This window comes from Apteryx mantelli, chromosome 28 (genome assembly GCF_036417845.1).
Source record: "Apteryx mantelli isolate bAptMan1 chromosome 28, bAptMan1.hap1, whole genome shotgun sequence".
Taxonomy (NCBI): domain Eukaryota; kingdom Metazoa; phylum Chordata; class Aves; order Apterygiformes; family Apterygidae; genus Apteryx; species Apteryx mantelli.
The window spans coordinates 4,443,464-4,471,172 of record NC_090005.1 but is presented as its reverse complement, the minus strand read 5'-3'; the positions used below and the strand labels follow the sequence as shown (position 1 = coordinate 4,471,172).

Here is a 27,709-nt window from a genome sequence, read left to right as displayed (position 1 = left end):
TGAAACGCTGTCCGGTTTTGGCACCCTGATGTACAGGTGAGACTGGAGCTGCCCGGCCGCGTGCCCGGAGTGGACAAGGATCCGGTTTTGGCTCGGCAGCGTTATATTCGGGGTGAATCTAACGGCTTCCCCGGCGTTCCCCATGCAACGGGTACTCGGTTTTTCGGCAGAGCGGCCGCACGGCCTCCGTGATTTTGGCAGCACCGGGGAGAAGAGCAAAGGGCAGCGGTGGCTTTCTGCCGCTTCGTCGTGGCGGCGGCTGCAAGGGCCTCGAGCGGAGCCCTTGGTGGCTGCCCCGCGGGCCACCCGCGCCCGGGCGCTTCCCCGCCGGCGCCGCTGGGCACCGCGAAGGGTGACGGGCTCCGAGCCGGGGCGGGGGGACTCCCCGAACCGCGGATCCCCAAAGCCGCCCCGTCGCCTCCCGAAAGGCCGCGGCGCTCGGCGAGGGCAGCGCGGCCGCCGCTGACGCAGCGTCTGAGGCCGCCGCTGGCTCCCCGCACACACGCGCTGCTACTTCCTATTTTTTTAACTTTTTTTCCCCTTTTTCTTTTTCCTTTTTTTTTATTTTTTTATTTTTTTGGTGCTGTCCCTCCGCCTCCTCCCTCCTCTCCCTCCTTCCCCCCCCCCCCGCCTCCCTGCCCGCCCCTCCGCCGTCCCCCGCGAGCCGGCGGGCAGCGAGGCGCGGCCCCGAGCGCGGCGGCGGCGGCGGCGGAGCGGCGCGGAGCGGAGCGCGGCGGCGCCGGGCATGAGGCGCGGCGGCTCCGCGGGGCGGCGGCTCCTGCGCGCCTGCCTCGGCCTGCTCGGCCTGCGGCTGGTGCTCGGCGCTGCGCAGCCAGGTGGGACCGCGCCGCCCGGCGGGGGGGGGGGGTGGTTTGGGGAGGGGGGGGGAACACACAGGGGGCTCTTTGTCCGACCCCCCCCCCTTTATTTTGGGACGGGGTGGGGGGGGCGCAGCCCCGGCGCGGCTGCGGGGGGGGCGCCCGGTTGATTTGATCCGATTTCGTTGCATTCGCCGCGGCCGCGCTGCGTTCGAGTTGGGCGCGTTTAATCCGTTGGGTTTTTTTTGGGGGGGGGGCGGGTAGGGGGGCGCGTTTCGTTGCTTCTCCGCCGGCCACGCAGCCGCCCGCGCAGCCCGCGCTCGGCGCCGGGCGGAAACGTCGCCGCGGCCCCGAGGGGGCGGCGGGGGCCCGGCGGGTTCGGGGCCGCCCCCGGCTCCGGCTCCGGCTCCGGCCCTTTTGTCTGGGCGGGGAGAGCCGCCCGCGGGGTGTTTTTTTTTGTTGTTGTTGTTATTTTCTGGTTGTTTGGGGGTTGTTTTCGGAGGGCTGAAGTGTTTTGTTGGCGCTTTGCAGCGGGCTCCGCGCTCCCCCCGCCCGCCCGCCCGCCCGCCCCGCGCGTTGAGCCGCCGCCTCGGTGCCCCGCGGCCGCGGTAGGTAGTTGCAGGCTTCCTCCCTCCGTAACTTTTCACAATCAAGCCAATAGGGCCTTTTTTTGCTTTTCCTTTTTCTTTTTTTTTTTTTTAAAAAAAACCCCTCTCTGAAGACCCCGTGTGCCAGATGCCTGGGGCTCCTCGGGGCGGCCGCGGGAAGCGCCGTTTGAAACGTTTCCCAACCCGCGATACTTCCCTTTACAGCGGCGACCCACCGGTTTTGTCGCTTCCTTTCATTAACTTGGCCCCGTGGAGAATTTTTTTTTTTTTTTTTTAAAAAAAGGTCGAAATCGGCTACTTTTGCCCGAACAATAACAAACGTAAAGCCTCGGCCTGTTTTATTAGCGTCCGTTCAGCAAATGCAAACCAGATTTGGGAATGGCAGCCTGGGAGGGCACCGCTGCCTCCTCCTCCTCCTCCTCCTCCTCCTCCCTGCTTGCCCCCAGCGCTCCCCTCTTCCCTCCCCGCTCCGTTCCTAGCCATGCTCCGGGAGAGGCCGAGGCGAGAGGAAGCTGCCGCCTCGGGAAGGGATGCAACTCGCTTTGCAGTTGCTCCGCGTTGCAGCGGTGTTCGGAGGAACTCCGGTGCCGAGGGACAAGAGCGTGAGCGGAGGCACGGCTGGGAGAAAGCGCTCGGCTGAGAAATTCCGGAAGGGTTAAGCGATGGAAAAGAAACGCTCAGCTCGTCCGGGAGTGTTTGGGAGAGCGGTGTCCAGGCTTGCTGCTGGTCGGAGCCGGGCTCAGCTGAACCCCTGACTTGTGCAGCCGAGCCCTCGCGAATCCCTGCCCGGCCCTGCCGACGGCTCGGCTCGAGGTTGGGGGAGACTTCTTCCGTGGCCACTGGTTTTGGGAGGGTTAACGTGACTCACTTGCAAAGTCCTCCTCCTCCTCCTCCTCCTCCTCCTCCTCCTCCTCCAGCGGCCTCCAGCGCCTAGATCCATGGATTTTGGCAGAGGTCAGAGCCCTGGCTGCTTGGAGGGACCCAGCTCTGGCTGTTTTGCCGTGAAAAATGTCCGTAGGAGCCAGGAGCCGGCTGCTGTAACGCCGCGGGCGGCAGCGTCCCCATCCCCGAGGCGGGCGGCAGGGACGGGGCAGCTGGAGCCAGCGGCGCTGGGGGGCGGGAGGGCCACGGGGAGGGCGCTGGGCTCCTTTCCAGCCTGGAGCTGCTAGAAAAGCCGAAGTTCCCGTAGGCAGGAGCGAGCGAGAGCAGTGGCCGGGGGCTGCCCGGCCTCGGTGCTGCCATCTCGCGCGGGGGGAGGCTGCAGCGGCTTGTTGGTGGGGCAAAAAGTGCTTTCGTTCCCCAAACGCGCCCACTTCCACCCCGTCCTCCGGGCTAACCTGAGCCTTTTTTAATTATTATTAGTTCTGTGGAACCTAAATCTAAGGAACCGGCGCGGCGGCGCGGGACCCGGCCGAGTGTCGCCCCTTCCAGCGCCGGGCTCGAGTTTGGGGCTTGGGGTGGCTTAATCTCAAGCGACTTTTTTTTCTTTTTGGGCTGCTTTTTTAATTAAACGCCTCGAGGGCTGGTGCAGCGCAGAGGCTCCGTTTGCCGGGGAGCAGGCGGTTCCCGCCTGGGCTTCGAGCCAGCTGTCACCTCCGGCACGGTGCAGAAGCACCCGGTGGGTCGCGGGGGGCGGCAGCTCCGCGCTAAGCCGGGGCACCGGCCCGGAGCCTCCTCATCCCGCCGCTGCGCTGCTTTAGCTTCGGGACCCGAACGGCTGAAAAAAGGTAATTTGGGCGACCCGCCTCGGCCGCTTCCCCGGCCTGTCGGAAAGGGGCAGCTCCGCTCGGCGGGACGCCCCCCGCCGCCACGGGCAGAGCCCCCCCCCGGGTTAATTTTGCCTTCGAAGGGGCGAAAGGGAGCCAGAGGAGAATTTGCAGCCTTTAAAACGAGCAGAGCGGACTTTGCATAAAATCCCCCCGCTCCGCTTTGCCCTTTTCCGTGGAGACAGCCCGTTGCACTGCAAGCGTTCTTCGGGAACTCACGGCTTGGCCGTCTTGCAATCAATTGGGAAATGGGAGCCGGAAAGGGGGAAGCGAGAAGTAATATTGGCTGTGAGTAGCGCGGAAGCCGCCTGCACGACCCCACGGGCCGGGGAAGGGCTCCTTGCGCGAGACCCTCGGGAAGAATCGGGAAGCGAAGGAGGTTCGTTCTCTTGGTCCTCGCTGCGCAAAACCGTCCGTCCGTCCGTCCCCCCACCCCGAGCCGTGACCCCGGGGAGCTTCCCGCGTGCACGAGCATCCCCTCGGTGTTGGCACGGCTTGCAAACCCGCGCGTGCAGGAGCTGCCGCGTTCAGTTCAGGCTTTTAGGGGTGCGCGGTCCCCGAGAGGGCGGCACTGATTTTTAAAGGCAGGACACGGGTTGCTCCCTGGGGCTTCCCCCCTGCCGCAGGGTGGGTGCACGGCTTGGCGAGCCCCTCGGTTTTTCCGCCCGGTGGAAAATCCCCGCGGATTTTGGCGCCGCGGCAGCTTTGCGCCGCTGGCGTCGGGGCCGAGCCGCGCGATCCGGGCGTTCCTGCAGAAAACGGGAGCCGCCTGGGTTCAACCCGCAGGCTCCCGGCGGAGGCTCCCGAGCGTGTTTGAGCACAGCTTGATCCTGCAGTTCCTCGCTCGGCTCTGCAAATTTTTCCCTGGGAAACCTTTAGCCGGAAAGTTAAAGAAAATGGCTGCTCCGCAGCGCAATCGCCGGCTGTTAAATCGCCCTTTTGGGGGCCGCGCGGGTGAGTCCACGCGAGCGTCGCGCCCTGCCCCGGCCGTAGCTCTCGCGTCGGCGCTGCTTTTTCACGGCTCCTGATCCCGCTTCGGCGCCAGCCCGCGCGGACGCGGCGATTTGCTCCCGCGGGCTGCGTAAGCAATTTCTAACGTTTCTTGCAGCGCCGCCGAGGAGCAGGCGTCTTAATTAACGTGGCCCGTGCGGAGATGGTGGAGCATCTGCATTTTTGTCATTCTCCGGATTGCTGGGAACCCGAGAGAAACCCGCACAGATGCTCTTTTCTCTGGAAGGGAGCCGTCTTTAATTAATTAAAGTTTACAGAAGGATTAGTGGCTTTGCTCGGGCGTCCTGGGGGATATTCCTTAGGCCGGGAGGGGAGGCCGGGGGGCTTTGCAGAGGGCCACGCGGCATTTTTCGTGCACGACTCTCCCTGCTTCTGCATCCCGGAGGGCTCCGTCCCGTGCTATACCTAGCGCTGTCGCTGCGCTAACTTGCTCGGCTTTGCTGGATTGAGGGATTCCCGGTTTATAGCCACGGAGGCTCCGGCTCAGGCTGTCAAGGGGTATTTTATTAGCAGAAGCGGCACTGGAGAACCAAGGGAGAAAAACTCTGGATTTTTTTCCTCTGGCTGCCGGAGGTTGGGGAGCTGCCACTTCCCCGGCCAGCGAGAGGGAGCTAACGCAGCCCCGCTGCCAGGCAGCTCCGATTCCCTGTCCTGGGAGGGGGCCGCGCTTCCGCTGGAAAATATTCTGGGCTGAGCAAATTGGAAGGAGGCTGGCGGTGTCCGCTGGAGCCCGAGCCCGGCCAGAGCGTCCCTCCGCGGGAGCCCGGTCCTCCCGCTGCGCGCAGCCCTGCCATCCGGGCCGACGCTCCGCGGCCAAGCGGGGAGACGCGTACGGGAAAGGCGTTTGCCGCGGGCTGCGCTCGTCTCGCTTGGGCGCCTGGAAGTTTTTCTTTACAGCAGCTCCTTATAGATTTGCCCCCTTAAATTGGAGCCCGTGGATGCGGATTGCAAAACTGATTTCAGTTGGAGTGAAACGTCACTGTTTTTGCATGGCGAAGGCTCTGCCTTGCTTTAAAGTCCTGCCTTATAGCTGAAACAGCAAGCGCTTCTCCTTCCCGGGATGCCGGGAATTAAATCTGTGCAGTGCATTCGTGGCGGCGCGCTCCCAGTGTCTCCGCGCTCCCTCCCTTCCCGGCGGCACGTGCGCGAGTCCCACCTCCGTCAGTCCGCCCGCGGTGCATGTAAACACCATAGGGTTGGATCCTGCAGCGGGTCCTGGGGCGGATCGGGGGAAAATGCGGATCCCTGGAGGGAGCAGAGGGGGCCTGAGCCGGCCTGTGGGTGCGGGAGGGCCAACGCCACGCCTCTGCTCCCGGCTCCCTTGTCCCCTTCCACGGCTGGAAATCACTTGACCAGCTTATGGACAAGCCTCCCCCATGGAAAATATCCGGACGTTTATTTTTCTGCATCCGGGGTGCAGGGAATGGGCTGATGAACGTCCGCAAAGAGCTTGCAGTGTGCTACATGGACCTGATCCAACGTTTTTTTGAAGGCAGCAGAAAATAAGCAGGACGGTAGGCAGCCTTCTCCAGTCACGGCCAAGTAAGGAGCCGCTCCAAGAAGTCGCCCACCGTGGAAACAGCGGCTTTCCTCCGTGCCGCAGAGGAACCCATGCGCTCCATGTCGCTCCCAGCAAGGTTCGCGGTGGTTCCCACCCTCTGCCAGGCTGCCGGGAGCTTCGCTTTGGGTCCGGTAACGTAACGCTGGCAGCGTGGTCCCGTTGCTTGAGCGTTCTCCTTCCATGACGTTACCTAGATCCCAAGGGCGATTCTCCTCCATAGGAATCCTTGATGCCAGGGCAGGTGGAGCCAGGGCAGGTCTTTCCCTCCTGCCGGGAAAGCAGTCGCCTGCGTCCTTCCTAGCTGCACGGGCCAGGCTGCGCTTCTGGTTTCTACTTTGCTCTTCTCTGTTCCTTATCTTCCTCCTGGGCTTCCCACATCCTCACGTTTTCCCCTGGGAAGGAGCTGCCGCTTCCCATGGCTTTTCCTTCAACTTTCCTCCATCCATCGGTTTTGAAACCATTGCTTGTCTCTGGTCAGCGTTAGCCCATAAATGAGAAGAAACGCATCGAAGACTCTCAAATACAGAGGTCACGGCTGGTACAAGAAGTCTCTGAGATAAGGATTGTTGGAGACAAGGTCGTTTTGGGGGCAGATCATTGCATGCCCATCCTCTTCCATGCCTTTTGCTGCCTTGGGTGGCTCGTGCGCGACCTGGCCCTTCGGCCTCGTCTTGCCCAGGTTGGCTTTGGACAACCCGGGACCTGTTGGCGTCTGGTCGTGCTCTGCAGAGTCCCACCAATCCCGCTGGTCAATGTTGTCCATCACTGGCGCCCTGGTGGTGTCGATCCCCTCCAGAGCAGCTCTGGCTGGTGGGTCCGTGGCCTCTGCGGCGTTGTCCCCGTCGCTCCGTGCGTGTCCCGTCTCTGGCAGTGTCAGGGCCAGGTGGCTGGGCTGCATCCCTGGAGCCCCGCTGGGAAAAACTGGCATTTTCCCTGCTTTATTGCAGCGAGCGAATCCCTGCGCTGCTGCCTTCCCCTCCCTGACGTCTTTTTTTATGATTATTCCCTAATTAACGCAGCGAATGAGTTCGGGGTAAATATCCGCGTGCCTCCGGGAGCTGCCGTAAAGAAATCTTATCGCACGGGAAAGCCCACGTTGCGGCTGCCGCCGAAGGCAGCGCGAGCGCCGCTGAAGGCGGTTGCAGCACTAACGCCCCGCGGCTGGGTTTTGCTTTCGGTTGCCCTCATCCAAATTTGCAGCCGGAGTCGCCGGAGCGTTCCCAGCCGTGGCCCAGGGCCGCCGGCATGGGCAACCTCACCTGAGCTTAAAATTGCTCTGAGCATTCGTTTCGGGCGCGGGAAGCCCCAGCGCGTTCCCGGACGCCCAGGAAATACCAGGGTGGTCTCTGGTCGCCCCTTGGTCCTGCTGTATTGGGGCAAAACTGCAGGTCTTCTTCAAAATTGTAGGTCGGGAAGTTTTCCTTATTTGCGCAGGGTGTTAAAGCCTTTTTGGGAAGGGCTGAGCTGAGGTCCCAGCCGCCCCCTTCAACACAGACGTTTTGATGGCTCAAAACTGACTTTTTTTTTTAATGAAAGCTGGCATTTTCCCCTTAGACCCTGGCACCAGGAGTGAGGCGCGAGAAAACACCCCGAGGGTTGACCTAGAGGGCTGGAAGAAGGCTCGGCTTGCGCTGTCTCTGCAGCGTTCGATGCCAAAGGCTGGATTTGTCCCCTGGGAAGGGGGGGGGTGCTGGAGCAAAAGCCTCCATCTCTTGGATGCTGCTGCCGTTCCCGGCCGTGCCGGCACGGCATCTGCAGCGTGCGTATCCCGCTTGGGTTCATTATCAGCGAGTCCGGGCAGGGCATCAAGGAGAAACGGTGTTTCCAAAGCCCTAGAGGTCAGTCCTTCCTTGGAGTCTCCCCGTGGGAGAAAAGGGTGGGGGAAAAGGAGTTCATCGATACGAAGAAATCCCGTGCAGCAGGCAGGAAAATGCAATTGCTCCCTGGGTTTCTGCGCTGGGAAGCTCCAAGCGCCTGCAGCAGAGCTGGAGCTGCCGGCAGGCTCAGGAGGACGCTCTGCGCCGCGGCGCGTTCAGCCACGTCGCTTTGCAAGCAGCACCTGGAAGACACTCAGCTAGGCCAAGTCAGTACCGAATTCCCTGGAAATGAGTAAGCAAAGGAAGAGCGGGTTTGGGGTGAAGAGCGACGTGTGGATTTGCAGGGATTTGCAGCGGTTTTTGCAAGGTTTTTTTTTGCAAAACTGAAGTTTATGGGCTTCCGGCATGCGCTTAAAAACGAGCGTACGCTTAAATGCGTTGAACGTGGATGCACTTTGGCGCCTACGTATGGGCTGCGCCAACCCTGAGCCCGCGGCAGCTCCTGGATTTCCATGGGGCCAGCAGGCTGGCCGGGCTACGAAATGAGGGCAAAAGCCGATATTTGGAGCCGAGGCAGCTGCACCGGGCAGGACCCGCTGGTGGGTCGCGGGTGGCCGCAGCTCTTGGGTACCGGGAGGGATTCGGCGATCAGGATGAGCTACCCCACGGCGGCACCGCTGGAGCGGAGGCACCGGGGCACGTGGCGGCACGCGGGCGCTCGGCTGCCGCTGCCCTGGGAACTGCAGAAGGAGGGATTTCTCCTTGAAGGGATGTTAATTAATGAGTTTCCGTGGAGGGTTTGGTTCGCCTCCGGATTGCTAGAAGCTTTCTAGCCCGTAACCCGTGCTGCACTTGTAAAAGCCTTCTCCTAGCGGTATTTCCCTCTCCGGCGGACGCTCGGCTCCGATCTCTCCCGGCAGAGACTGCAGGGAGATGCCGGACGTCTTGGAGCGCGGGGATGCGCTGGGAACACGGCTCTGGCTGGAGGCGCCTCTCCGCAGGCTCCCTCATTTGGAGATTTCCCTTTTCCTCAAAGCCATCGGTTTGCACCACGTTCCCGCTTTCGGGGCGACGTTGGCGAAAGCCCCCGTGGGCCCAAAACTCGAGGCTGTAATTTTCTAGCTCCGGCTTTTCTCTTTTTAGAGTAAGATGATATTTTCCGCCTTTCCGGCCCCGGGCTCCCCCCCGTCGAGCCTGGGCAGCTTCCTTTGAACTTTCTGCTGCCGCGCGGCAGGCGGGGGCCCCTTGCGCCCCGCTCGCCCGGACGTGGCCGGCATCGCGGTGCCGGGATGCGCCCCTTGGGGTCCCGTCCTCGCCGGGGCTCAGCACCCTGCTGGAGGGCCGTCGAAGGTCTCTTCCCTGTGCCAGGATGAGGCCTCTACTGCGCCGGGTCCCGGCGCTGGGCTGGCAGCACAGGGCTCGCTTGAACCCTTCCCTTCCTTGTCGGAAGGCTTTTCCCTGGGACTGTTAATTTTCTTGGCTGCTTTTGCAAAGCTGAATTAAAAAATGAGCCAAGGAAGGTGTCCCGTCGCCGATCCCCGCCGCTAAGGTGCTCGCGGTGGTGGGAGCTTCTCTATGGCCATCGCTGCACCCAAGGGCTGGTGTTCAAGGCGGTCGCCTTGGCTGAGAAGCGCGAGGCCGTGGGAAAGCGATGGTGCCGCCACGGGGCAACCTGCAAGATGAGCTGCCTGAAATCTAAGTCCCCCGTTACAAAAGGGCCTCACCTTCCTTTGGACTTTGGCAGCTCTCGTTGCATCTGTGGGCCCGTAGGCCGTGAGCACCAGTAGAAGGGACCCGAGCTTCAGCTAGCCAAAATACACCTCTTCTGAGTTATCGCTTATTTTTAAAGTGCTTTCTGAGAAATTAAAAGTGCATCTTCCTCTTGCAATCCCTGCCTTTTTCTATTAAGCAGGCACAGAGTCTTCTGCCCTTCTCTGCCCCCGAGATCTTGATGTTAACAGTCGTCTTTTTTGTTTCTTTGACGCCGTCCCTGGTGTCATCTCTGCCGGAGAATTTCAGATCATTCCTGTTCTGAAGCCAGGTTGAGGAGCTCAAAACTTTCCATGCTGAACCTACCAAACAAAAAGCCGTTTCTTCCGCTTTCTTCCTCCGTTTCTTTTTCTTTTAGTTTTGCAGAGACAAGTCAGTAAGATCGCAAATCCCCTGGGGTGCTGATCGCTTCAGTGTGCGAAGCTGCAGCAACCGTGGGGTGAAGTTTCAGAGGAGTAGGAAATGAAAACCCTTTTTTTTCACAAAAAAAATTCACGCAGCGGCAAAAAAAAAAAACCCAAAGCAAACCAAAGCTAAATATAGAAGGGACCTTGAGTTGGATTTAACCTCACATGATGTTTTTGGTGAAAAATGGGTCGCTTTTGAAAAACAAGCGTTCTGAGAGCACAGCTTTTGGCGTCTCTCGCTGGGGCGTTGTTGCAGGATGCATGCGGTGGCTTTGCTCTGGACGGCTCTTCTATGCAGAGGCTGGTGGCAGTGATGATCTAGTCGGGTTGTCTTACCATTTGCCACTTTTTCAATTTAAAAAGATGCACTTGAATAAATCGACTGTATTTAACGGTGATGCTGTAACATGTCAGCTGGAGAAAGGTGTTATCACAGGTGCCAACATGGCTCTGGGAAGCAATACTCCAACGTCCTAATGGTTTTCATGCAATTTTATGGGTAGAGAAAATCCTGAGTGACTGGGGTGGCCAAGGGTAATGCAGCTCCGTAAAGGGGATCCATAACTACCTGTTGGGATGCAAATTTGGGAAGCAAACAGCAATCATGAGGGTGAAAGCAAGGGGAAGAAATGCAGGAGGCTACTTTTCTCCTTCCTTCCTTCCCCATGGGAAAATGCTCTGTGTCACACGAAGGAGACGCCGGTGAGCGTTTTCCACCGAGAACAAGTCCATGATGGGAGACTTTCCTCCTAAGTGTGCTTTGCTCCCCTAGTTCTTGGTGGGTCCCCAAATACACGTCAAGGCGATGGGCTCCTCATGCCTAACCTTTTCCTTTCTCTCCTCTCGCCGCCCAGAGTCCAAAGTCTTTCTCATCTACAACACGGGCCTGCAGAGCTGCCTGGAGACCAAGGACTCGCTGGTGAGGCTGGCCAAGGCCTGCAACGCCAGCGCCCCGGCCCACCAGTGGAAATGGGTCTCGAGGAACCGGCTCTTCAACGTGGGCGCCATGCAGTGCCTGGGGGTGTCGTGGCACGGGGCCAACGCCACCGCGGGCGTGCACCCGCTGGCCACCTACGAGTGCGACCGCGAGTCCGTCAACATGCGCTGGAGCTGCCGCAGCCTCGGCGAGCAGCTCTCGCAGCACCTGGGCGCCCGGGCGGCCAATTCCTCCCTGGCGCCCGCCGACAGGGGCGACCAGGCCCGCGGCTCGCACTGGCGCACCTACGGCACCGAGGAGGACCTCTGCTCCGTGCCCTACTCTGGTAATGCCCGGCCGGGCTCCCCTTCGCCCCCCTTTGCGCCCTGGGTGCTTCCCACCCTCGCGGGTGCCTCTGAGCCCAGGGGACCCCCGTGCATGGCACAGACGTGGGTCCCCGAGGACGCCCGGGAGGCAGAGCCCGTTAGCGGCGGTGGGAGTTTGTCCTGGTTTCGGCAGGCGCAGGCGTGAAATGCCTTTGCGCTTGCGTTATCTGGCACCCAAAAATAAGAGAAACAGCCCCAAAACGTGATTTGAGGCCCTGCCGCACTGGGGACAGCCCCGATTGCTGCTGAAGTCAAGGGAGAACTTGTCCCTGGCTTGAGGGGTTTGCGAAACCGCGTGCTGCCGGGCCATCGTGGCGCAGGGAGCGTGCCCAAAGCAGGGAGCAATCCCCCCTGTCCCAATCCCCACCCCTGCCCCACGGCGCAGGAGCTGCTTCCGGAGAGGGCTCCTCTTTTTCCGCAGAGATTTACACCATTCAGGGCAACTCGCACGGGAAGCCCTGCACCATCCCCTTCAAGTACGACAACCAGTGGTTCCACGAATGCACCAGCACGGGCCGCGAGGACGGCCACCTCTGGTGCGCCACCACCCAGGACTACGGCAAGGACGAACGATGGGGCTTCTGTCCCATTAAGAGTAAGTGGGATCAGCGCGAAAAGCAAACCCTGGGTTGGTACCTTCTGGGGGCTTTCCAACAAGCTGGGGATGCTTTGCTCCCGGGATCTCGGACAGCTTTCACTCCATCGTGCTCCTGGTGACGGCTCTGGTCTCGTCCCTCTTCTTGGGAGCACCCACGGCGCTCATCAGAGCGGGGTGGCAGTGGTCCTGTGGGTCAGGAGCAGCCCCAGCCATGGCTTCAACATCTCAGCTCTCATGAATTATTGGGATTTTTCCCATGATGGAGAAAAGCCAATATTCAAGGCCATCTTCTCCCCACCAGAGCCTCCAGCAGGCTTGTTAGCCTGCAAGATCTGTCTTTCCCAGACTGATGATTGACTCCTCCAATGTGGGAGGACAAAATACTGGGAATTACCTCTTGGAGGCCGGTCCCCTCTTGGAGGGGGGGCCGTGGCGCCCGCTCACCATCGCCCCTGCTCCCTCCCTGCAGGCAATGACTGTGAGACCTTCTGGGACAAGGACCACCTCACCAACAGCTGCTACCAGTTCAACTTCCAGTCGACGCTGTCGTGGCGGGAGGCCTGGAATAGCTGTGAGCAGCAAGGTGCCAACCTGCTGAGCATCACTGAGATCCACGAGCAGACCTACATCAACGGTGAGGCGCTGGGAGGGACAATGCTGGTGTCGCTCTGCCCAGGTCTCCCCCAGCACTGTCCGGGTGTTGACACCTTGCATGACCATCCATGATGTCCTGTGGCACAGGGGATGCTCTTGTGGTGGGACCTTCGGGAAGGCGTGAGCGGGAGGTGGTGGGCTGAGGAGATGGCCAGGTCCTGCACGTGGTTCCTCCTGCCTGGAAGCCACCATGGGGAAAACGTGTGTCCTCGGCCATGACTGCACCCTCATGGGGCAGGGTCGGTCCAACGGGGGACTCCCCAGGGGCCGGAGGCTCTGACCTGCCCCTCACTCTGTGTCTGCCCCAGGGCTGCTGACGGGCTACAGCTCCACGCTCTGGATCGGCCTCAACGACTTAGACATCAACGGTGGCTGGCAGTGGTCGGACAACTCGCCGCTCAAGTACCTCAACTGGGAGAGCGGTGAGGCCGGGGGGACCGCGGGGGCGGCCGGCGGTGGGACGAGGGCAGCGTCGCGGTGGGGAACAGCCCCGCTGCGGGGCCTTGCTGGGGGCCCAGCCCCACGCGCTGCTCACCGGCGCGTCCCTCCATCCCTGCTCGCCCCGGCTCGCAGACCAGCCCGACAACCCCAGCGAGGAGAACTGCGGCGTGATCCGGACCGAGTCGTCGGGGGGCTGGCAGAACCGCGACTGTGGCATCGCCCTCCCCTACGTCTGCAAGAAGAAGCCCAACGCCACCGCCGACCCCTTCGCCACGGGTGAGCCGAGGGGCCGCGCGGCCCGCGTTCGTCTTGGGTGATGGGGGCTCTACGGTCCCCCGTGGGCCCGCGTGCTCCTTCCCTGGCAGAGGAGAGGACGGGGAGGCAGGGATGAGAGCCCTCAGGCTGCCTTGTGTCCTGGCAGACTCGTGGTCGGAGGTGAAGGTGGACTGCGAGCCCAGCTGGCAGTCTTTCCAGTCCAACTGCTACCGCCTGGTGGGAGAGAAGAAAAGTTGGCAGGACGCGAAGAAGACCTGCCTGCGAAGCGGGGGGGACCTGGTGAGCATCCACACCCTCTCCGAGCTGGAGTTCGTCACCAAGCAGATCAAGCAAGGTGAGGGAGGCTTAAGCCAGGCGCTGCGTGTGCCCGGTGCAAGGATGGGGTCGCACGGGAGCCGGGAGTGCACGGAGCACCGCTTCCCCTGCACGGGCCCTACCTGCGCTCACGCATCCTACTTATTTGGGTTGCAGCCGGGGAAAAAGGTTCCTATGTTGTTAATATTTGCCCTCCTGCAAACCTGCGGGGTGGCTGGTCTTCACCGGGCTCCATCATTGGAGCATGTGGAGCAAAGTTTTGAGCTGGAGTCTCTGTGCTGTAGCCCGCGGTGAGGCATGTCCTACCACAAGGGCACTGATGGGAGGTAGTTAGGCTCCAGATGTGCGCAGAGCTGGTCCGTGCTCAGCTCTGCCCCCAGCTCCAACAGCAACGGCCTGGGTGACTTTAGGCAGGACAGTTGCCTTCCTATCTCCCCAGCTACATGAAGGTCACTTCTGTGTTGTGGAGGTTGCAAGGTTAAATGAACTCATGGCGGTGGGTGGTGCGGCAATCCTGGCCGGGGAGGTGGCGCGTTGCCCAGAGGAACCCGTGCCCCAAATGCGTCCTCCTCCCCGTAAACGCAAGGGCCGTTGCCCGGGCGCCTGCAGTGCTGTCCCCAGTTCGCGGGGCTGGTGCCAAAAGAGGGACGGTGCCTCCATCCCCACCAGAGCCCTTCCAAGGGCAGCAAAATAGCACAGACCCATCTGCAAATATCACTAGTCCCGTTTGCTTAATGAAGAAGCAGAGGCAAAAAAAAACCATACTCATGCCGGTCCTGCTGGAAGAAGCTGCTAACACTTTTCCTCTTGTTGCTAAATCTATTTGGGACACGCAAGTCTCCTGGTTAAACTGTCCTCTGCTGTAAGGTCAAGTTAACGGTGAACTCATGCTTAAGGCTTCCGAAGTTTCTCTTTCCAGTTATAACTTTGCCCAGTCGTGATTGTCTGGGTTGAAGTTTCCCACGTCGGGGATCTGTCTGAGCCGGGCTGATTTTTGGAAAGTTTCAGTCCGGGAAATCAGCGGTGTCTGGGAGAGACGAGGGAAGAGTTTAGCTGTTCTGCTAAGTATGTCCTTAGATGTGTCACGATCCCGTGACAGCGTTGTAGAGGAGCACCTTCGCTGCCGTCCTTCGCTCCGCTCTGTCACCCCCATATTAGCAGCGTGGGGTTTTCCTATTCCCATAAAAACATGAGCCCTCCGGCCGGCTTACAGACTCCTGCAAAGCAGCAGTTTGTCCCCGCTCGGCGGAGGAAGAGCTTGGCAGCAAAGTCTGCTGCAGATGCCGCCTGGGTGGCAGCCGGGCAGAAATGTGGGACGAGGCTGATTTGAATGCGGAGGGAGGAGGACGGGGACGGTGGCGGTGGGACTGAAAGGAGCTAAGGCAGATGGAGACAGAAGCTGTGGGAGGGTGTAGGAAGGAAGGGAGCCGTGGCCAGGATCCCAGGACGGGAGCAGACGGGGATGGGAACATGGCGAGATGCAGCTGGAGAGAATGGTTTCAAACCAGTAGCTCACTGGAACGGAGCCTGCGGGTCCTGCCTTTTGTCATCCGGCTGCTGCCAGCACCTCGCTACGAAAATGACTTGCAAATTTAGCTCCGTTTCCCCGTCTTTGCGGAGAAGAGCAGCCCTCCGCATTGCGGAGCGGAGGATGTCCGTGCAGCGCGGCGAATTCGCTGTGCAGACGTGGGCCAGGGACACGATCCTGCCCCAGCCCGATCTTGGCCATCAACCTCACACCATCATGCTCGACGCACGGGGAAGGCCAGTTTCTGCAGGATTTCGCCTGGGCAGGGCGAGGGGTTTTGCCTCCCGTCTCCAAACGGGTCTCCGACCTGCCCTGCCCTCCTATTTCGGCAGACGTGGAAGAGCTGTGGATTGGCCTGAATGACCTCAAGCTGCAGATGAACTTTGAGTGGTCGGACGGGACGCCGGTGAGGTTCACCTACTGGCATCCCTTCGAGCCCAACAACTTCCGCGACAGCCTGGAAGACTGCGTGACCATTTGGGGCCCGGTGAGAGCCAGAGGCGCCGTGGGAGCGGGGATGCCCTGGGCAAGGGGCACCTCCGGGCGGGTTTGAACCCGGCTTGGCCATCTTTGAAGCCACCAGCCGTTGGAGATGGAGGGATCCAGCACGATGGCCTTGGGGATTTGGCACAGGGGAGGGAAACCTATGGACCCAACCTGGCTTTGGAGGGTGGGAAATGCCTGTCGCATGGGCTCAGGCCTGCTCTTTTCCGCCCTGTCCAGGAAGGGAGGTGGAACGACAGCCCGTGTAACCAGACCCTGCCCTCTATCTGCAAAAAGCCCGGTCGGGTGAGCCAGGAGAAAGAGGAGGACGACCACGGGTGCCGAAAGGTGAGGGCGACCTGGCACGGGCTAACCGAGCTCGCGGAGGAGCGAAGTTCACCTTTTCCCCCCCAGCTCGCTGGCCCTCCCACCCCGGGGTCCCAAATGCCGCGGCGGGGCGGCTCTTGGACGGGCTTCCCGAGACACTTCCCTGCGGGGTCTTTTCTCCGCCTCAGCCCCCTCCGAAGCGAGCGCCGTCGAACGCTCTGCTCGGGGCACCGCGGGCCAGATCCGGAGCCCTGCGGCCGGCAGCGTGCCGGGGACGAGGCGCCCGGTGGCGGCGTGCCACCGCCGAGCCCAGGGCCAGCTTCGGCTCCGTGGGAGAGAGAGCACCCGGCTGCCGGGCCCTGCCAGCTCCTGGAGCTCAGCAGCCTTAAACGCGCCAAATTATAATCTGTCCCGCCGCTAATTTAACCCCTTCCTCCCTGCCGCCTCCTACCCCGGCCCTCGGTGCCTAGCAAAGGGATGCGCTTGCGGGAAAAATGAGCCGAGAGCCTGGGAATGCCGAATAAACTGAAAAACGGCCTTTTCCTCTCCTTCCCCTCCATCATCAGCAGCCCGAGCCACGGGGGTGGCCACCCGTGGGCTTTTCGCCGGGTGTTGGGAGCTCACCATCAGCTCGCGGGCCGGATGGGTGCAAAGGCCTCCTTTTCCCTGCTCCGGCGCTGCTCCGGGCGGGCGGGCGGGCACCCCGTGGTGGAGCTGCAGGACAGGGTCCTCCGCGGCGCTGGGCTGCCCCGTTTCTCAAAGAAGGCAGCTCGGTATTTTTGGCAGGCGGAAGGAGCATCTGCTCAAAGGATCGGCCGCATTCCTCCGCGGCGGCCGTGCCGGCTTGGCCAACGGGCTGTTTTTCTTGATGGCTTCGCTGCTTTTCCCCCACCCCGCTTCCAAAAACCCTTTCTTTTTGGAAAAGCCTTAAAGGAAGCGATTGGAGATGTTGTTGGGGGCGGCCGTGCCGGTGAGAGGGGTCCCGCCCGGCTGGGGGCAGCGTCCGGACCTGGAGGTGGCGTTTGGCGTTGATGGTCCCTTCCTGGCCCATTTTTGGATTGCAGGGGCTCGCTAGGTGGGACAGTTTTAAGGATGCTGAGCCCCAGGGCTGGTCGTGGACCACTCGAGGGCCGTCCGGTCCCCATTCCCAGCGGGGCTGAGCTCAGCCTGGGTGCCTGGAGCGGAGGTTCCCGTCGCGGCGTCCTTGGGGAGCCAGCGCGGGAACGTGCAATTTGTAGCATCGTCTCTAGCTCCGGCGCTGCGGAAACTCGGGGAGACGCTGACGCTGGAGGGGGCCGGGGCCGTGTCCGGCGGCCGTCCCGTGGGTGCCCCCCCCGGGGCAGGGGCTGTGTTCGGCGGCAGGCAGTTGGTCCGGGGTGTTTGGGGGCGAACGGCGAAGCGCTCAGTTCGGGCTAAGGCTGCAGGGTCAGGAATAACCTGGGATTCAGAGTCATTTCCCTCTCAGGGCTCCAAAAAGCTCTGTCCTCTTCCCCCCCCCCCCGCTTTCCTCCCCGTTTTGCGGGCAATGCTGAAAAATCGCTCGTGTCCCCCCACATCCGTCTTTCCGATGTCCCTGCATGGTGCTTCCTACCTCGCCGGGAGGGTTTCTGAGCCGGGGCCAAGGCGCCGCAGCTGGGTGCAGCTCGTGCGGGCGACGCGGGCGGCGTTCGCCTGCACGGCACGGCGCTCGTGGCGGGGGGGGGGGAATTTTTTGCGGAAAGCTTTGGGTGCCCGCGAGCCCCCCCCCCCTCCCGGCCACCCCGCCGGCTCCCTGCTCTGGCAGAGAATAGGCGCTATTGTGTCTCCGGCTCCGGAGAGGCTCCAACATCAACACGCCGGGTGATTAAAGCCGGCTGCGGCGGGACGCGCTCGCGCTCGGCCTCGCCGCACAAGGAGGGGATTGTGCTCCCCTCGGCGAGCCCCCGCCGGAGCCGGCCGCCGCCTTCGGAGCCGCCACGGCGCTTGTTTTTCTCGCAGCCGCGTCCTCGCGGATCGAGCCGGGCGGTGGGAGACCTCCCGGGGAAAAGCCGGCGGCGGTGAGGGATGTTGCTCCCGGCTCGGATTTGCTCCCAAGCCTCGCTCGTCCCTTGGGCACTTTGGGCTGTTTCCTGGGACCAGGGGCGTTTGCGTTCCCGTCGCTCCGGGTGTTTTGTAGAGGAGGGTTGGGGCAAAAAAAACAAAATCCAAAAGCGAGTGTGTCCCGGCTGTCCTGCCAGCACGAGGCCGGACGCCTGCTCCCTCCTGTCCCCCAGGGCTGGAAGTGGCACAGTCCCTCCTGCTACTGGCTCGGCGAGGACCGCGTGCCCTACGGCGATGCTCGCAGGACGTGCTCCGACTACGGCTCCACGCTGGTCACCATCACCAACAGGTGAGGCGCCCCGGCCGGCGCCGTTCCCGCCCCGTTTTGGGAGCCCCGAGTCAAACGTCCGACAAGCGGGGGCCCGGCTGAATTAACCACGCGCGGTGACGAGGTGGCGGCCACGGATCCGGCTTTTGAGCCGTGCCGGGGCGAGCCCGGCTTCGCGGGCCGTTCGTTAAGCAGCGGGTTCGTTAACCGGGCAGGTTCGAGCAGGCCTACGTGAGCAGCCTCATCTACGGCTGGGAGAGCGAGTTCTTCTGGACGGCGCTGCAGGACATCAACGAGACGGGCGCTTTCCGCTGGCTGAGCGGCGACGAGGTCACCTACACCCACTGGAACCGCGACCAGCCCGGTACGGCGCGTCCCGGCCCGTATCCGCCCTCGGCGGGCCGCGGACAAGGGGGCGGCGAAGCCCCCGCGGGAGCAGGCTGGGGATGCTGCGGTCGGCGCGGGGCAGAGCCGAGCTGAGGACGCGGCGGGGTCCCGGCTCGGGCAAGCGGCACCGTCTCGCCGGGGAGGGAGGGTCCGCGCGGCTCCGTTACCCCCGGCCGTTGGCGGGATCCTCCGGCGAGGCGGCGTGGCCCTAAGGCATCTCTGCCCCCTCCCGCGAGCGCTGCAGGTTACGATAAAGGCGGCTGCGTGGCCCTGGCCACCGGCAGCTCCGTGGGGCTGTGGGAGGTGAAGAACTGCAGCACCTTCAAGGCCAAGTACATCTGCCGGCAGAACCTGGGCACGCCGGTGAACCCCGAGCTGCCGGCGCCCTACCCCACGCCCAGCCTCGCCGGCTCCTGCCCCCAGGGCTGGAGCTCGGACGCCAAACTCCGTCACTGCTACAAGGTACCGAGCCCTCGCTTCTGGGGTCTGCGGGGGCGTTCGCGTCCTCTTCCTCCCTCTTCTTCCTCGGGGGCCGCCTGTGGTCCGTGTCCAGGACTGGCTGGGGTGGGTGGGCTCCTGGCGTGACTCCCGTGTGCCGAGATGCTGCTGGTTGGGAGGGTGGTGAGGAGCTACGGGAGCTGCTGGCATCAAGCCCTGCTTCTTGCTGGCCCCGTGCCATGGCTCAGTGGAGCAGACCGGCGGCGTTTCCCACAGCTGGCTGCCTGCAAGGAGGACACGTGGGCACGAAGGGGTGACCGCTCTGCTGGGATGGGGAGAAAGCTCTGCTGATGGAGAAGCAGATCCAGAAACGAGTGGGAATAGCAGTTTCAGGACTCATGTCCCATGGAGTGCCTGGCGCCCTGGAGGCGTTGCAGACCTCCAGCCCAGGGCGCGTGGTGGGGGCTGAGGAGGGTCGAGCTTGCTGCAAGCATTTGGGATGGAGCAAGGATGCTCTGGGCAACCGGGGCCTTGATGCCGCTGAAGCTTTCCCCACTTTGGGAGTCTCGGCCTGGGAGCTGTGCTCCTGGGTTGCCCGGTCCTGAGCCCTCTCCGCTGCCTGCTTCTCCCCGGCCAGGTGTTTAACTTCGACAAGCTGCAAGAGAAGAAGACGTGGATCGCGGCGCAGGAGTTCTGCCGGGAGCTGGGGGCCCAGCTGCTCAGCCTGGGCAGCTACGAGGAGGAGCACTTCGTGGCCAACACCCTCAACAAGATCTTCGGGTGAGGAGCTGGCTGTCCCAGCACGTGTGCGTGCCCGCGTGAATGCACTGATGTCCGTGGCACAAATACGTGGTCATCCCTGCCCCGGGGAGGGGGACACGATAGAAGTGCATGAAACGCGGGGTAATTTGGGGGCAGAGCTCAGATTTAAAGGACCTTTAGGACCTCTGGGGATGGTGGGTGTCTAAAACCACCCAAAGAAAAAGTGGCGTTTATAAATGTACGCCAACTCGGAGGGCTGGCTCATCCTCACCGTTGCCCTGCGGCTTCCTCTAGCGAAGCGGAGCCGGAGATCCACGAGCAGCACTGGTTCTGGATCGGCCTGAACCGGCGGGACCCTGCGGGAGACCGGAGCTGGCGCTGGAGCGACGGGCTGGGGGTGAGCGGCGGCGAGGGGCCCGGCGCTGCCTCCCCTCGACACGCAGCACCCGAACGAGCCGCAGCTGCCGGGGAGGCCGGTTCGAGCGCGGGACGGGCAGGTTTTGCGGCCGCCTGCGGCATCTCGGCGACTCTTGCTCCGTTGGGAATTTGCCACCCGTCCGGCAGCGGTGCAAATGGGCGAAATGCCCGGAGCGCGCGCCGGCTTTGCACCCGCTGCGGATGCTCCCGCCCGGGGGCCCCAACTCTGCCCCCCTCTCTCTCTCTCGGCCCCCCCAGTTCTTCTACCACAACTTTGACCGCAGCAACTACGACGACGACGACATCCGGGACTGCGCCGTGCTGGACCTGGCCTCCTTGCAGTGGATGCCGATGCAGTGCGAATCCCAGCTGGACTGGATCTGCAAGCTGCCCAAAGGTACCGGGCGAGCGCTTCCCCCCGCAGCAGCCTTTTTCCCGCGAATGCGCGTCGGTTTGCCTGGGAAATGGCTTGGGTTACGTTATTTTTGTCTAAAATGAGAAAGCAGTTATGTTTAAGTGCTGGACCTGTTTGCCTCGTCTGCACGTAACCGTGCGGAGCCCTGGGAAAGGATTGCTTTTCCGACAGGCTAAGAGGAGCTTTTTGGTAATGCATCAGTTGTGCCTTTGCTTGGAGGGGGAGAAAAGGGATTTGAGGAGAGAGTTTGAGGACGAAGCCAGGGCCCGCGTGCGTGTTGCAGCTGGCGCTGGCCCAGCCGCCGGCGCGTTCTGCGTTGCGGCGCGCTGTGCATTTCGGATAGGGATGGGGAGGCGTCTGCGTGAGCCGGGCTGGCTCGGCACAGTGGGAAGCGCTGGAGCCCATCCCCATTGCAAGCCCGTAATCCTGCGAGGTCGCACCTTCCGGCCGGCCCTTCGTCTCCGTAGCGCCAGCTGCGGAAAAGCAAGTTTCCTTTGGGAGCTATTTGGGGGACGGAAGAGAAGAAGCCCCCCGCAACCCTTCTGCTTGCAAGAAGGTGCTTGATGGGCCGAGCCGGGAGAAACCGCGTTCACGCTTCGGTCCTGTTGCCGGCCCCGTCACCCTGCAACCCCAGTGCTCATGAACAGAGCGGGGGGATTTCAGGTACATGAGGCGTTAGCAAGTGTCTGAGCGTGTTTTGGGGCTATTTATGGCAGGAGCACGTTGTGCAGGAGGAGGCAAGGAGCCGGTGGAGCACGTGCCGGGGCGGTGAGGGATCCGTGTCCCTCCGCCTCGCCGCTCGCGGGACGGAAGGGTTTTGTTGCTATTTTCAACCGCAAGCGCAGAGCCCGGGTTATTTGTGCGACGGGGCCCGGGGCTGCCGGAGCTGGGGTGGTAACGTCATTAACGGGTGCCGGGGGCACTGGGCGAGCGGAGGAGCGCCGCGCCGCTACGCCGGCGGGTCCTGGCCGCTCGGGCTCCGGTGGCGCCTCCCTGCCGCGGGCGCCTGCGGTTTGCAGTGGGAAGCGGTGGCGGTCCCCTGGCTCACGGCTCCCTCCCTTTCCGTAGGTGCCGACGTGAAGGAGCCGGAGATCACGACGCAAGGTGCGTGAGCAGCCAGCCTCGCGGAGCCCCGACTCTGCCCCATCCGTCCATCTGTCTGTCTGTGCGTGCTTCGTCCCCCTGGGGCATCTTCCATCCCGGGCGCTTCAAACCGTGTGGGTGCAAAGCTCCCTGCCGGAGGCAGTCGGGAATGCCACGCGGTATCCGGATGAAGCAGCCGATGTGCAGGGAGACGATGGGTCATGCCGGGGATGGGAGCTGGCATGGGGACCCAGGTGTCCCAGTCGGGGGTCGAAAGGGATTTGCCGTGTGCCTGGGGCGCCGCTTCCAGTGCAGCAGCAGATGGGGCAGGGGGAGCAGAGAACGGCAGCGCTCGTGACAGTCCGGGGGAAGCGGGAGGCGCGGAGCAGAGCGTGGCCCAGCCGCGTCCCGAGCGCGCCTCCCTGCCCGCAGGCAGCAAAGAGTGGGTGAAGTACCAGGACGCGGAGTACAAGTTCTTCGAGCATCACTCCACGTGGGTGCAGGCGCAGCGGATCTGCACCTGGTTCCAGGCCGAGCTCGTTTCGGTGCACAATCAAGCCGAGCTGGATTTCTTGGGCCAGAACCTGAAGAAGGTAGGAGGGTGGCCCGGGGCAGCGGGGCACGGGTGTGCGCTGGTGATTGCACCCTCCCTCCATGGAGCCAGTGGGAGGCCTCTCCAGGCAGTTTCCCCCCGGCTCGTCCATGCCCGGCACTTCCCATCCGGCTTCTTCCGTGCTGTGCTGGAAGAACGGTGTTTGGGGATAGCGCTGTCAGCCCATCCCCGGCATCCTCAGGGCTCTGGTTAGAGCGATTTGGCTCCTCCGGCGTCTTGCTCCGTGGGTTATGGCAGATCCCCGGCATCCGGGAGCTGGGCTCAGCCTGGCGTGGGTTGGGGGGAGGCGGAAAGCACCCGCAGCCCCTCCTGCCCGGCGCCGACGTCTCCCTTCCGGCTCTGCCAGTTCTCCAGGGGCCAGGAGCAGCACTGGTGGATCGGGCTGCACACCTACGAGAACGACGGGCGATTCAAGTAAGTGGGAGGCCGAGCCAGCCGGGTGCCCTCTCGGTGCTCTGCCCGGCCGGTCCGATCTTCTCGGGATGGGGCACGGCCCAGGCGGGTGCTTTTGGGTGTTGGGGGGGGCTGGCGGCACGTGCTGCGGCCGACCCAGGTCCTCACCCAGAAGAGGACAGCGGCGACGCATGCTCCCAGTTAGGGCGCGCGACCGGTCCCATTGCCGCCCGCTCGGCGGTTTGCCGGGGCGGTGCTCCGCTCCGCTCCGCGCTCATGCCGCTGCCTTTCCCAGGTGGTCCGACGGCTCCCTCCTCAACTTCATCTCCTGGGCGCCCGGCAAACCCCGGCCCATCAACAAGGACAAGAAGTGCGTCTACATGACGGCCAGCAGAGGTGAGGGGCTGCCGGCGGCGGCTCTTCCCAGGCCGGACCCGGCTGTGTCGGAGCTCCGGCGAGGACGGGGCCGTGGGCTGCTGCCCGCCCCGAATCTGTGCTGGCTCTGAGCCAGGCACGGTGCAAAGTGCAGTCATGCCCGCCCTGCCCCTCTCCGCAGAGGACTGGGGCGACCAGAAGTGCCTGACCGCCTTGCCGTACATCTGCAAGCGGAGCAACGCCACGGCGGTGAAGCCCTCCCTGCCGCCGCTGCCCGGCCCCGCGAGCGGCGGCTGCCCCCGCGGCTGGTTTCCCTTCCTCAGCAAGGTACGGCGGCGGCGGAGACGGGGCGGCCGCCTCGCGCCCCGCGGCTCGGCCCCCTCCGGCGCTGGCGAGAGCGAAACGCCGCCTTTGCTGCGGGAGGGCAGGGAAACGGAGGGGTGGGAAGGGACGCGTGTTGCAAAGGGTGCCACTAGGGTGCCGGTGCGTAGGGGAGCGGGTGCATGCCGGAGCGCGCCGGGCCGCAAGGGCTGGAGGAGACGGGCGGCGCAAGGTTGGCATGAGGGTGCAAAATTGGGTGGCGACGGGAGGCTTGGGGGGCCAGGGGCGAGGGGCGCGGGGTGCAACGAGAGCGCGGGGCGGGCTGGTGCCGCGGGGAGCGTGAGCCGCGCTGCCCGGCGTCCCCGGACCATCGCCTTGCCCGGCCCCCGGGCGCTGCGCAGTGTTTCAGCTTCAACGGCCACGATAAGTCGGAGATCGTGAAGTGGCCGGAGGCGAAGCAGGCGTGCGAGAACCAGGGCGCCGTGCTGGCCACCGTCTCCAACCACCTGGAGCAGGGTAGGTGTCCCGGGGCCGGGTGCTTCCAGCGGGATGGGATGCCCGGGCGCTGCCGGGCATTTGGCCTTCAGCTGCTGCGTGGTCCCATCGCTTCCAGCTTTTATAACGTCCATGCTCCCGAACATCTCCTTCGACCTGTGGATCGGCCTCCACGACGCCAAGAAGGAGTTTCGGTGGGTGGAGGCGGAGCCCCTCCGGCACGTCAGCTGGGCCCCCGGCGAGCCCTCGGGCTACGGCACATCCGGCACCAGCGACAAGCCGGTGAGCGAGCCGCTGGCGCCGGCCCCGCGGGACACGGGGCTCCCGGGCGGCGGGAGGGATGCGGGCGGGCGGGCGGGCGGACCGGGAGCCGCCGCCACCGCCGCGCTCACGGGGCGGCTGGCACCCGCAGAGCAACTGCGTGGTGGTGTGGCACGGCCTGCCGCCGCACTTCACCGGCCGCTGGGACGACCGCAGCTGCCTGGAGGAGAAGCACGGCTACATCTGCCAGCGGCCCTTAGGTAGGAGGGGGCGCGCCGCCCCGGTGCCACCGTCCGCGGGGGGGTCCGGCGCCATCCGCCCGGCTCCGCGTGTCCGTGGGGGATCCGGTCCCGTCCCTGCTCCTGCCAGTGTGTGTCCATGGGGGATCTGGCCCCATCTGGGTCCACGTTTGTGGGGGATCCAGCCCCATCCCTGCACCCATCTGTGTGTCCATGGGGGAATCCAGCCCCATCCCTGCGCCCGTCAGCGTGTGTCCATGTGTCCGTGGGGAATCTATCACCATCCCTGTGGGTCTGCATGTCTGTGGGGGATCCGGCCCTGTCCCCGTGGGTCTGCGTGTCCATGGGGGATCCAGCTCCATCTGTGTGGGTCCACATGTCCTTGGAGGATCCCACCCCGTTCACATGGTTCCACATGTTCGTGGGGGATCTGGCCCCATCCCTGCACCCATCCGTGTATCCATGGGGGATCCAGCCCCATCCTTGCCTGCCAGTGTAGGTCCATATGTCCAGTGGGAAATCCGTCCCCATCTGCGTGGGTCCGTGTGTCCATGGGGGATCCAGCTCCATCTGTGCGGGTCCATATGTCCGTGGAGGATCTGGCCCCATCCGCATGGGTCCACATGTTCGTGGGGGATCCAGCCCTGTCTACATGGGTCCACGTGTCCGTGGGGGATCCGGCCCCATCAGTGCGGGTTCGCGTGTCCGTGGGGGATCCGTCCCCATCCCCACGGCCGAGCAGGCGCCTTGGGTGGCTCCAGGTTGTCCCCGGGGGGCCGGCGGGGGCGCCGCCGTCCACCGTCCGCCTCCTCCGACGGCGCCTCTCTGCTCCCCCCCCCAACCCCAGACCCGTCCCTGAGCCCCCGGCGGACGCCGTCCCCGCCGTCGCCCGCCGGCCCCCTCTTTTACCACAACAGCACCTACCGCGTCCTGCAGAAGCCGCTGCAGTGGCACGAGGCCCTGCTGCTGTGCGAGAGCCTCAACGGCAGCCTGGCCAGCGTGCTGGACCCCTACAGCCAGGCCTTCCTCACCCAGGCCGTCAGCGGGCTGCGGGCCCCGCTCTGGATCGGGCTGGCCAACGCCGAGGTGCGCGCGTGCGCGGGGGGCGGCTCGGGGCCACCACGGGGCCGCGGCGGCCCCCCCCCCCCCTCAACCTCTCCCCTCGGCTCGGCAGGGCGGTCGGAGCTACGGCTGGTTCACGGAGGAGAGCTTCTCCTACGCCAACTGGCAGGACGGGGAGCCCCAGCAGGCCGCCGGCTGCTCCTACATGGACGCGGACGGGACGTGGCGCACGGCCGGCTGCGACACCAAGCTGCAGGGCGCCATCTGCAAGCTCGACGCAGGTGCGCGGGGACGGGGAGGCTCGGGGGGGGGGGGGGGGCGTCCCGCCGCCCGGGGAGCCCCTGCCGAGCCCTGCAGTCCCCCCCCCCCCCCCCCTCCAGGCGGCCCCCGGACCCACAAGTGGAGCTACAGCGGCAGCTGCCCCAAGTCGCTGGAGGACTCGTCCTGGATCCCCTTCCGGGACCACTGCTACACCTTCCACATGGAGATCACCCTGGGGCAGAAGGACGCCATGAGGAGGTGCCAGAAAGGTAGGCGGTGGGGCTGCGGCGGCCAAAAAGGGGTCGTGCACCCTTAGAAAGAGGGGAGGCCGGGGTCGCCGGGATGCGGACGCGGCCCCCAGGGCCCCCCGTCCAAGCAGCAGGGCAACCACCGCCTTCAAGAGCATCCTTCGTCCGCCCCGGCCCCGGTTCCCGAGGGCTCGGCCGGCCTTCGTCTCTCCTCCTCGCTGAATCGCGTCGGGCTTCCCGAGCGCCCGGCCGCTCCCCAGGCTCTGCCCTGACGCGTCCTCCCCCCGCAGTGGGCGGCACGGTGCTGTCCATCCAGGATGAGACGGAGAACGTCTTCGTGTGGGAGCATCTCCAGGCCTACGAGGGCCCGTCCAAGGGCGCCTGGCTGGGCATGACGTTCAACCCCAAAGGTACGAAGGGAGCCGCGAGGTTTCAGAGCCCACCTCGGGCAACACCTGCATCTGGGGGAGCAGGGGAAGCCCTGGGCGGTCGGACCGGCGCGAGGGGGATGGCGCCATGGTCACGTCAGGCTCCGCGGGCTCCTCGCGAGGCCAAACGCGGGCTCCGTGGGGCAGGTAGCCACCCGAGGCGCTGGGTGCTGCAGGCTCGGGAAGACGCGCTGCCTCCGGGGACGGCGGCACGCGGCACCTGCCCGTCGCCCCGCAGCGATGCTGCCTGTTGCTTTCTGGACAAGGGCAGAGCCGGGGTGCCCCTTTCGGCCTCCCCCGGTCGCCGTGCACAGCGCCTTTCTTCTCCAGGAGGCACCTTGGTTTGGCATGACAACACGGCCGTGAACTACTCCAACTGGGGCCAGCACGACACGGGGCCCAGCATGCTCAGCCAGAACAGCTGCTACTGGATCCAGAGCAGCAACGGCGTGTGGCGCCTGGGCTCCTGCACGAATGTCACCATGGGGGTCATCTGCAAGATCCCCCGGGGTAAGGAGCTCCCCGAGGCGCGAGGTCCCGTGGAGGCTCTGGGCAAGGTTGGGTAGGCACGGGGCAGAGCTGTCTGGTCTCAAGGTCTGGGCAAGCCCCAAGGCGTGAGACATTGGAGGTGTGGGTCCCAGCCGGCTGGGTCAGCGACTCTGCGGGGCAGGATGAGGCCCGGGAGGCGACGGCGGAGGAGCGCTGGAGCCCTGCAGCTGCGGACGTGGTGGGGCCTCGTGCAGCGTCTGCGCTGGGCCATGGCAGCAGCAGTGCAGGACATGGTGGTGGGCGAGGGAACGGGTACCGTGGGCCGTGTGCTGATCCATGTCTTTATTCCCGTTACAGTTGAGGAGAGCAGCTTTTCCCGGTCAGGTGAGTGGCACCATCAGCCCGGGCTCAGCACCTACTTCCACCTGGGTCCCAGCGCCGGGGCCGTGAACCGTGCTGGGGGGTTGTGCCGCCCCGATTGCATGAACTACAAGAAACCGTGGGTGCGGGTGGGAGATCCCATCTCCAGGTGGCCCTTGGCCATCGACTAGGACTCTCCAGCCGGGGAGCCGCGCTTGGCCGCGTGGAGCAGCATCCGGCCTGTCCTTGCTGAGCCTCCCTGCCGTCACCCCCCTGCGCGGCCGGGCGCGGAGCTGGGCGCTGCGCCGGCCGGTGGGATCCCGGCGCGCGTTAATACACGTCGGGAGCGAACGAGGGCAGGTGCTAACAGCCGTTTGCGGTGGTTTTCCCCCTCGCTGCAGCTCTGCCGGAGAACACGACGGCCATCGCGGTGGTGGTGCTGTCGACGCTGGCGCTGTGCGCGCTGCTGGGCATGGCGGCGTACCTGTACAAGCGGCGGCGGAGCGCCGAGCGGGGCGCCTTCGAGAGCGCCCGCTACAGCCGCACCACCTCCAACCCCAGCGAATCCGCCGAGAAGAACATCCTGGTGTCGGACATGGAGATGAACGAGCAGCAAGACTAACGGCGGGGGGG

At 64.1% G+C, this 27,709-nt stretch overlaps 1 protein-coding gene across 1 annotated transcript; it reads left to right on the top strand.

Annotated features, from left to right (window-relative positions):
• Positions 1–714: 714 nt before the first annotated feature.
• Positions 715–27,709, top strand: MRC2 (mannose receptor C-type 2). The gene is made up of 30 exons (XM_067312014.1): positions 715–836; positions 10,613–11,020; positions 11,482–11,655; positions 12,128–12,292; positions 12,621–12,734; positions 12,886–13,029; positions 13,175–13,363; positions 15,205–15,359; positions 15,596–15,703; positions 17,935–18,050; positions 18,245–18,393; positions 18,661–18,878; positions 19,492–19,634; positions 19,911–20,013; positions 20,292–20,430; positions 21,517–21,552; positions 21,964–22,124; positions 22,491–22,558; positions 22,833–22,933; positions 23,094–23,239; positions 23,635–23,749; positions 23,847–24,010; positions 24,141–24,249; positions 25,076–25,314; positions 25,403–25,571; positions 25,671–25,820; positions 26,090–26,209; positions 26,558–26,737; positions 27,074–27,100; positions 27,478–27,709. The coding sequence occupies exons 1-30, from the start codon at positions 746–748 to the stop codon at positions 27,696–27,698; spliced, it is 4,422 nt and encodes a 1,473-aa protein (XP_067168115.1). The 5' UTR covers positions 715–745; the 3' UTR covers positions 27,699–27,709.

Bases quoted from the DNA above. Each gene is read 5' to 3' on its own strand.
- MRC2 (XM_067312014.1), top strand. From the start codon at position 746: ATGAGGCGCGGCGGCTCCGCGGGGCGGCGGCTCCTGCGCGCCTGCCTC. The intron at 15,704-17,934 runs GTGAGGGCGACC...CCTGTCCCCCAG, and splicing joins ACGACCACGGGTGCCGAAAG to GGCTGGAAGTGGCACAGTCC. The intron at 25,315-25,402 runs GTGCGCGCGTGC...TCGGCTCGGCAG, and splicing joins TCGGGCTGGCCAACGCCGAG to GGCGGTCGGAGCTACGGCTG.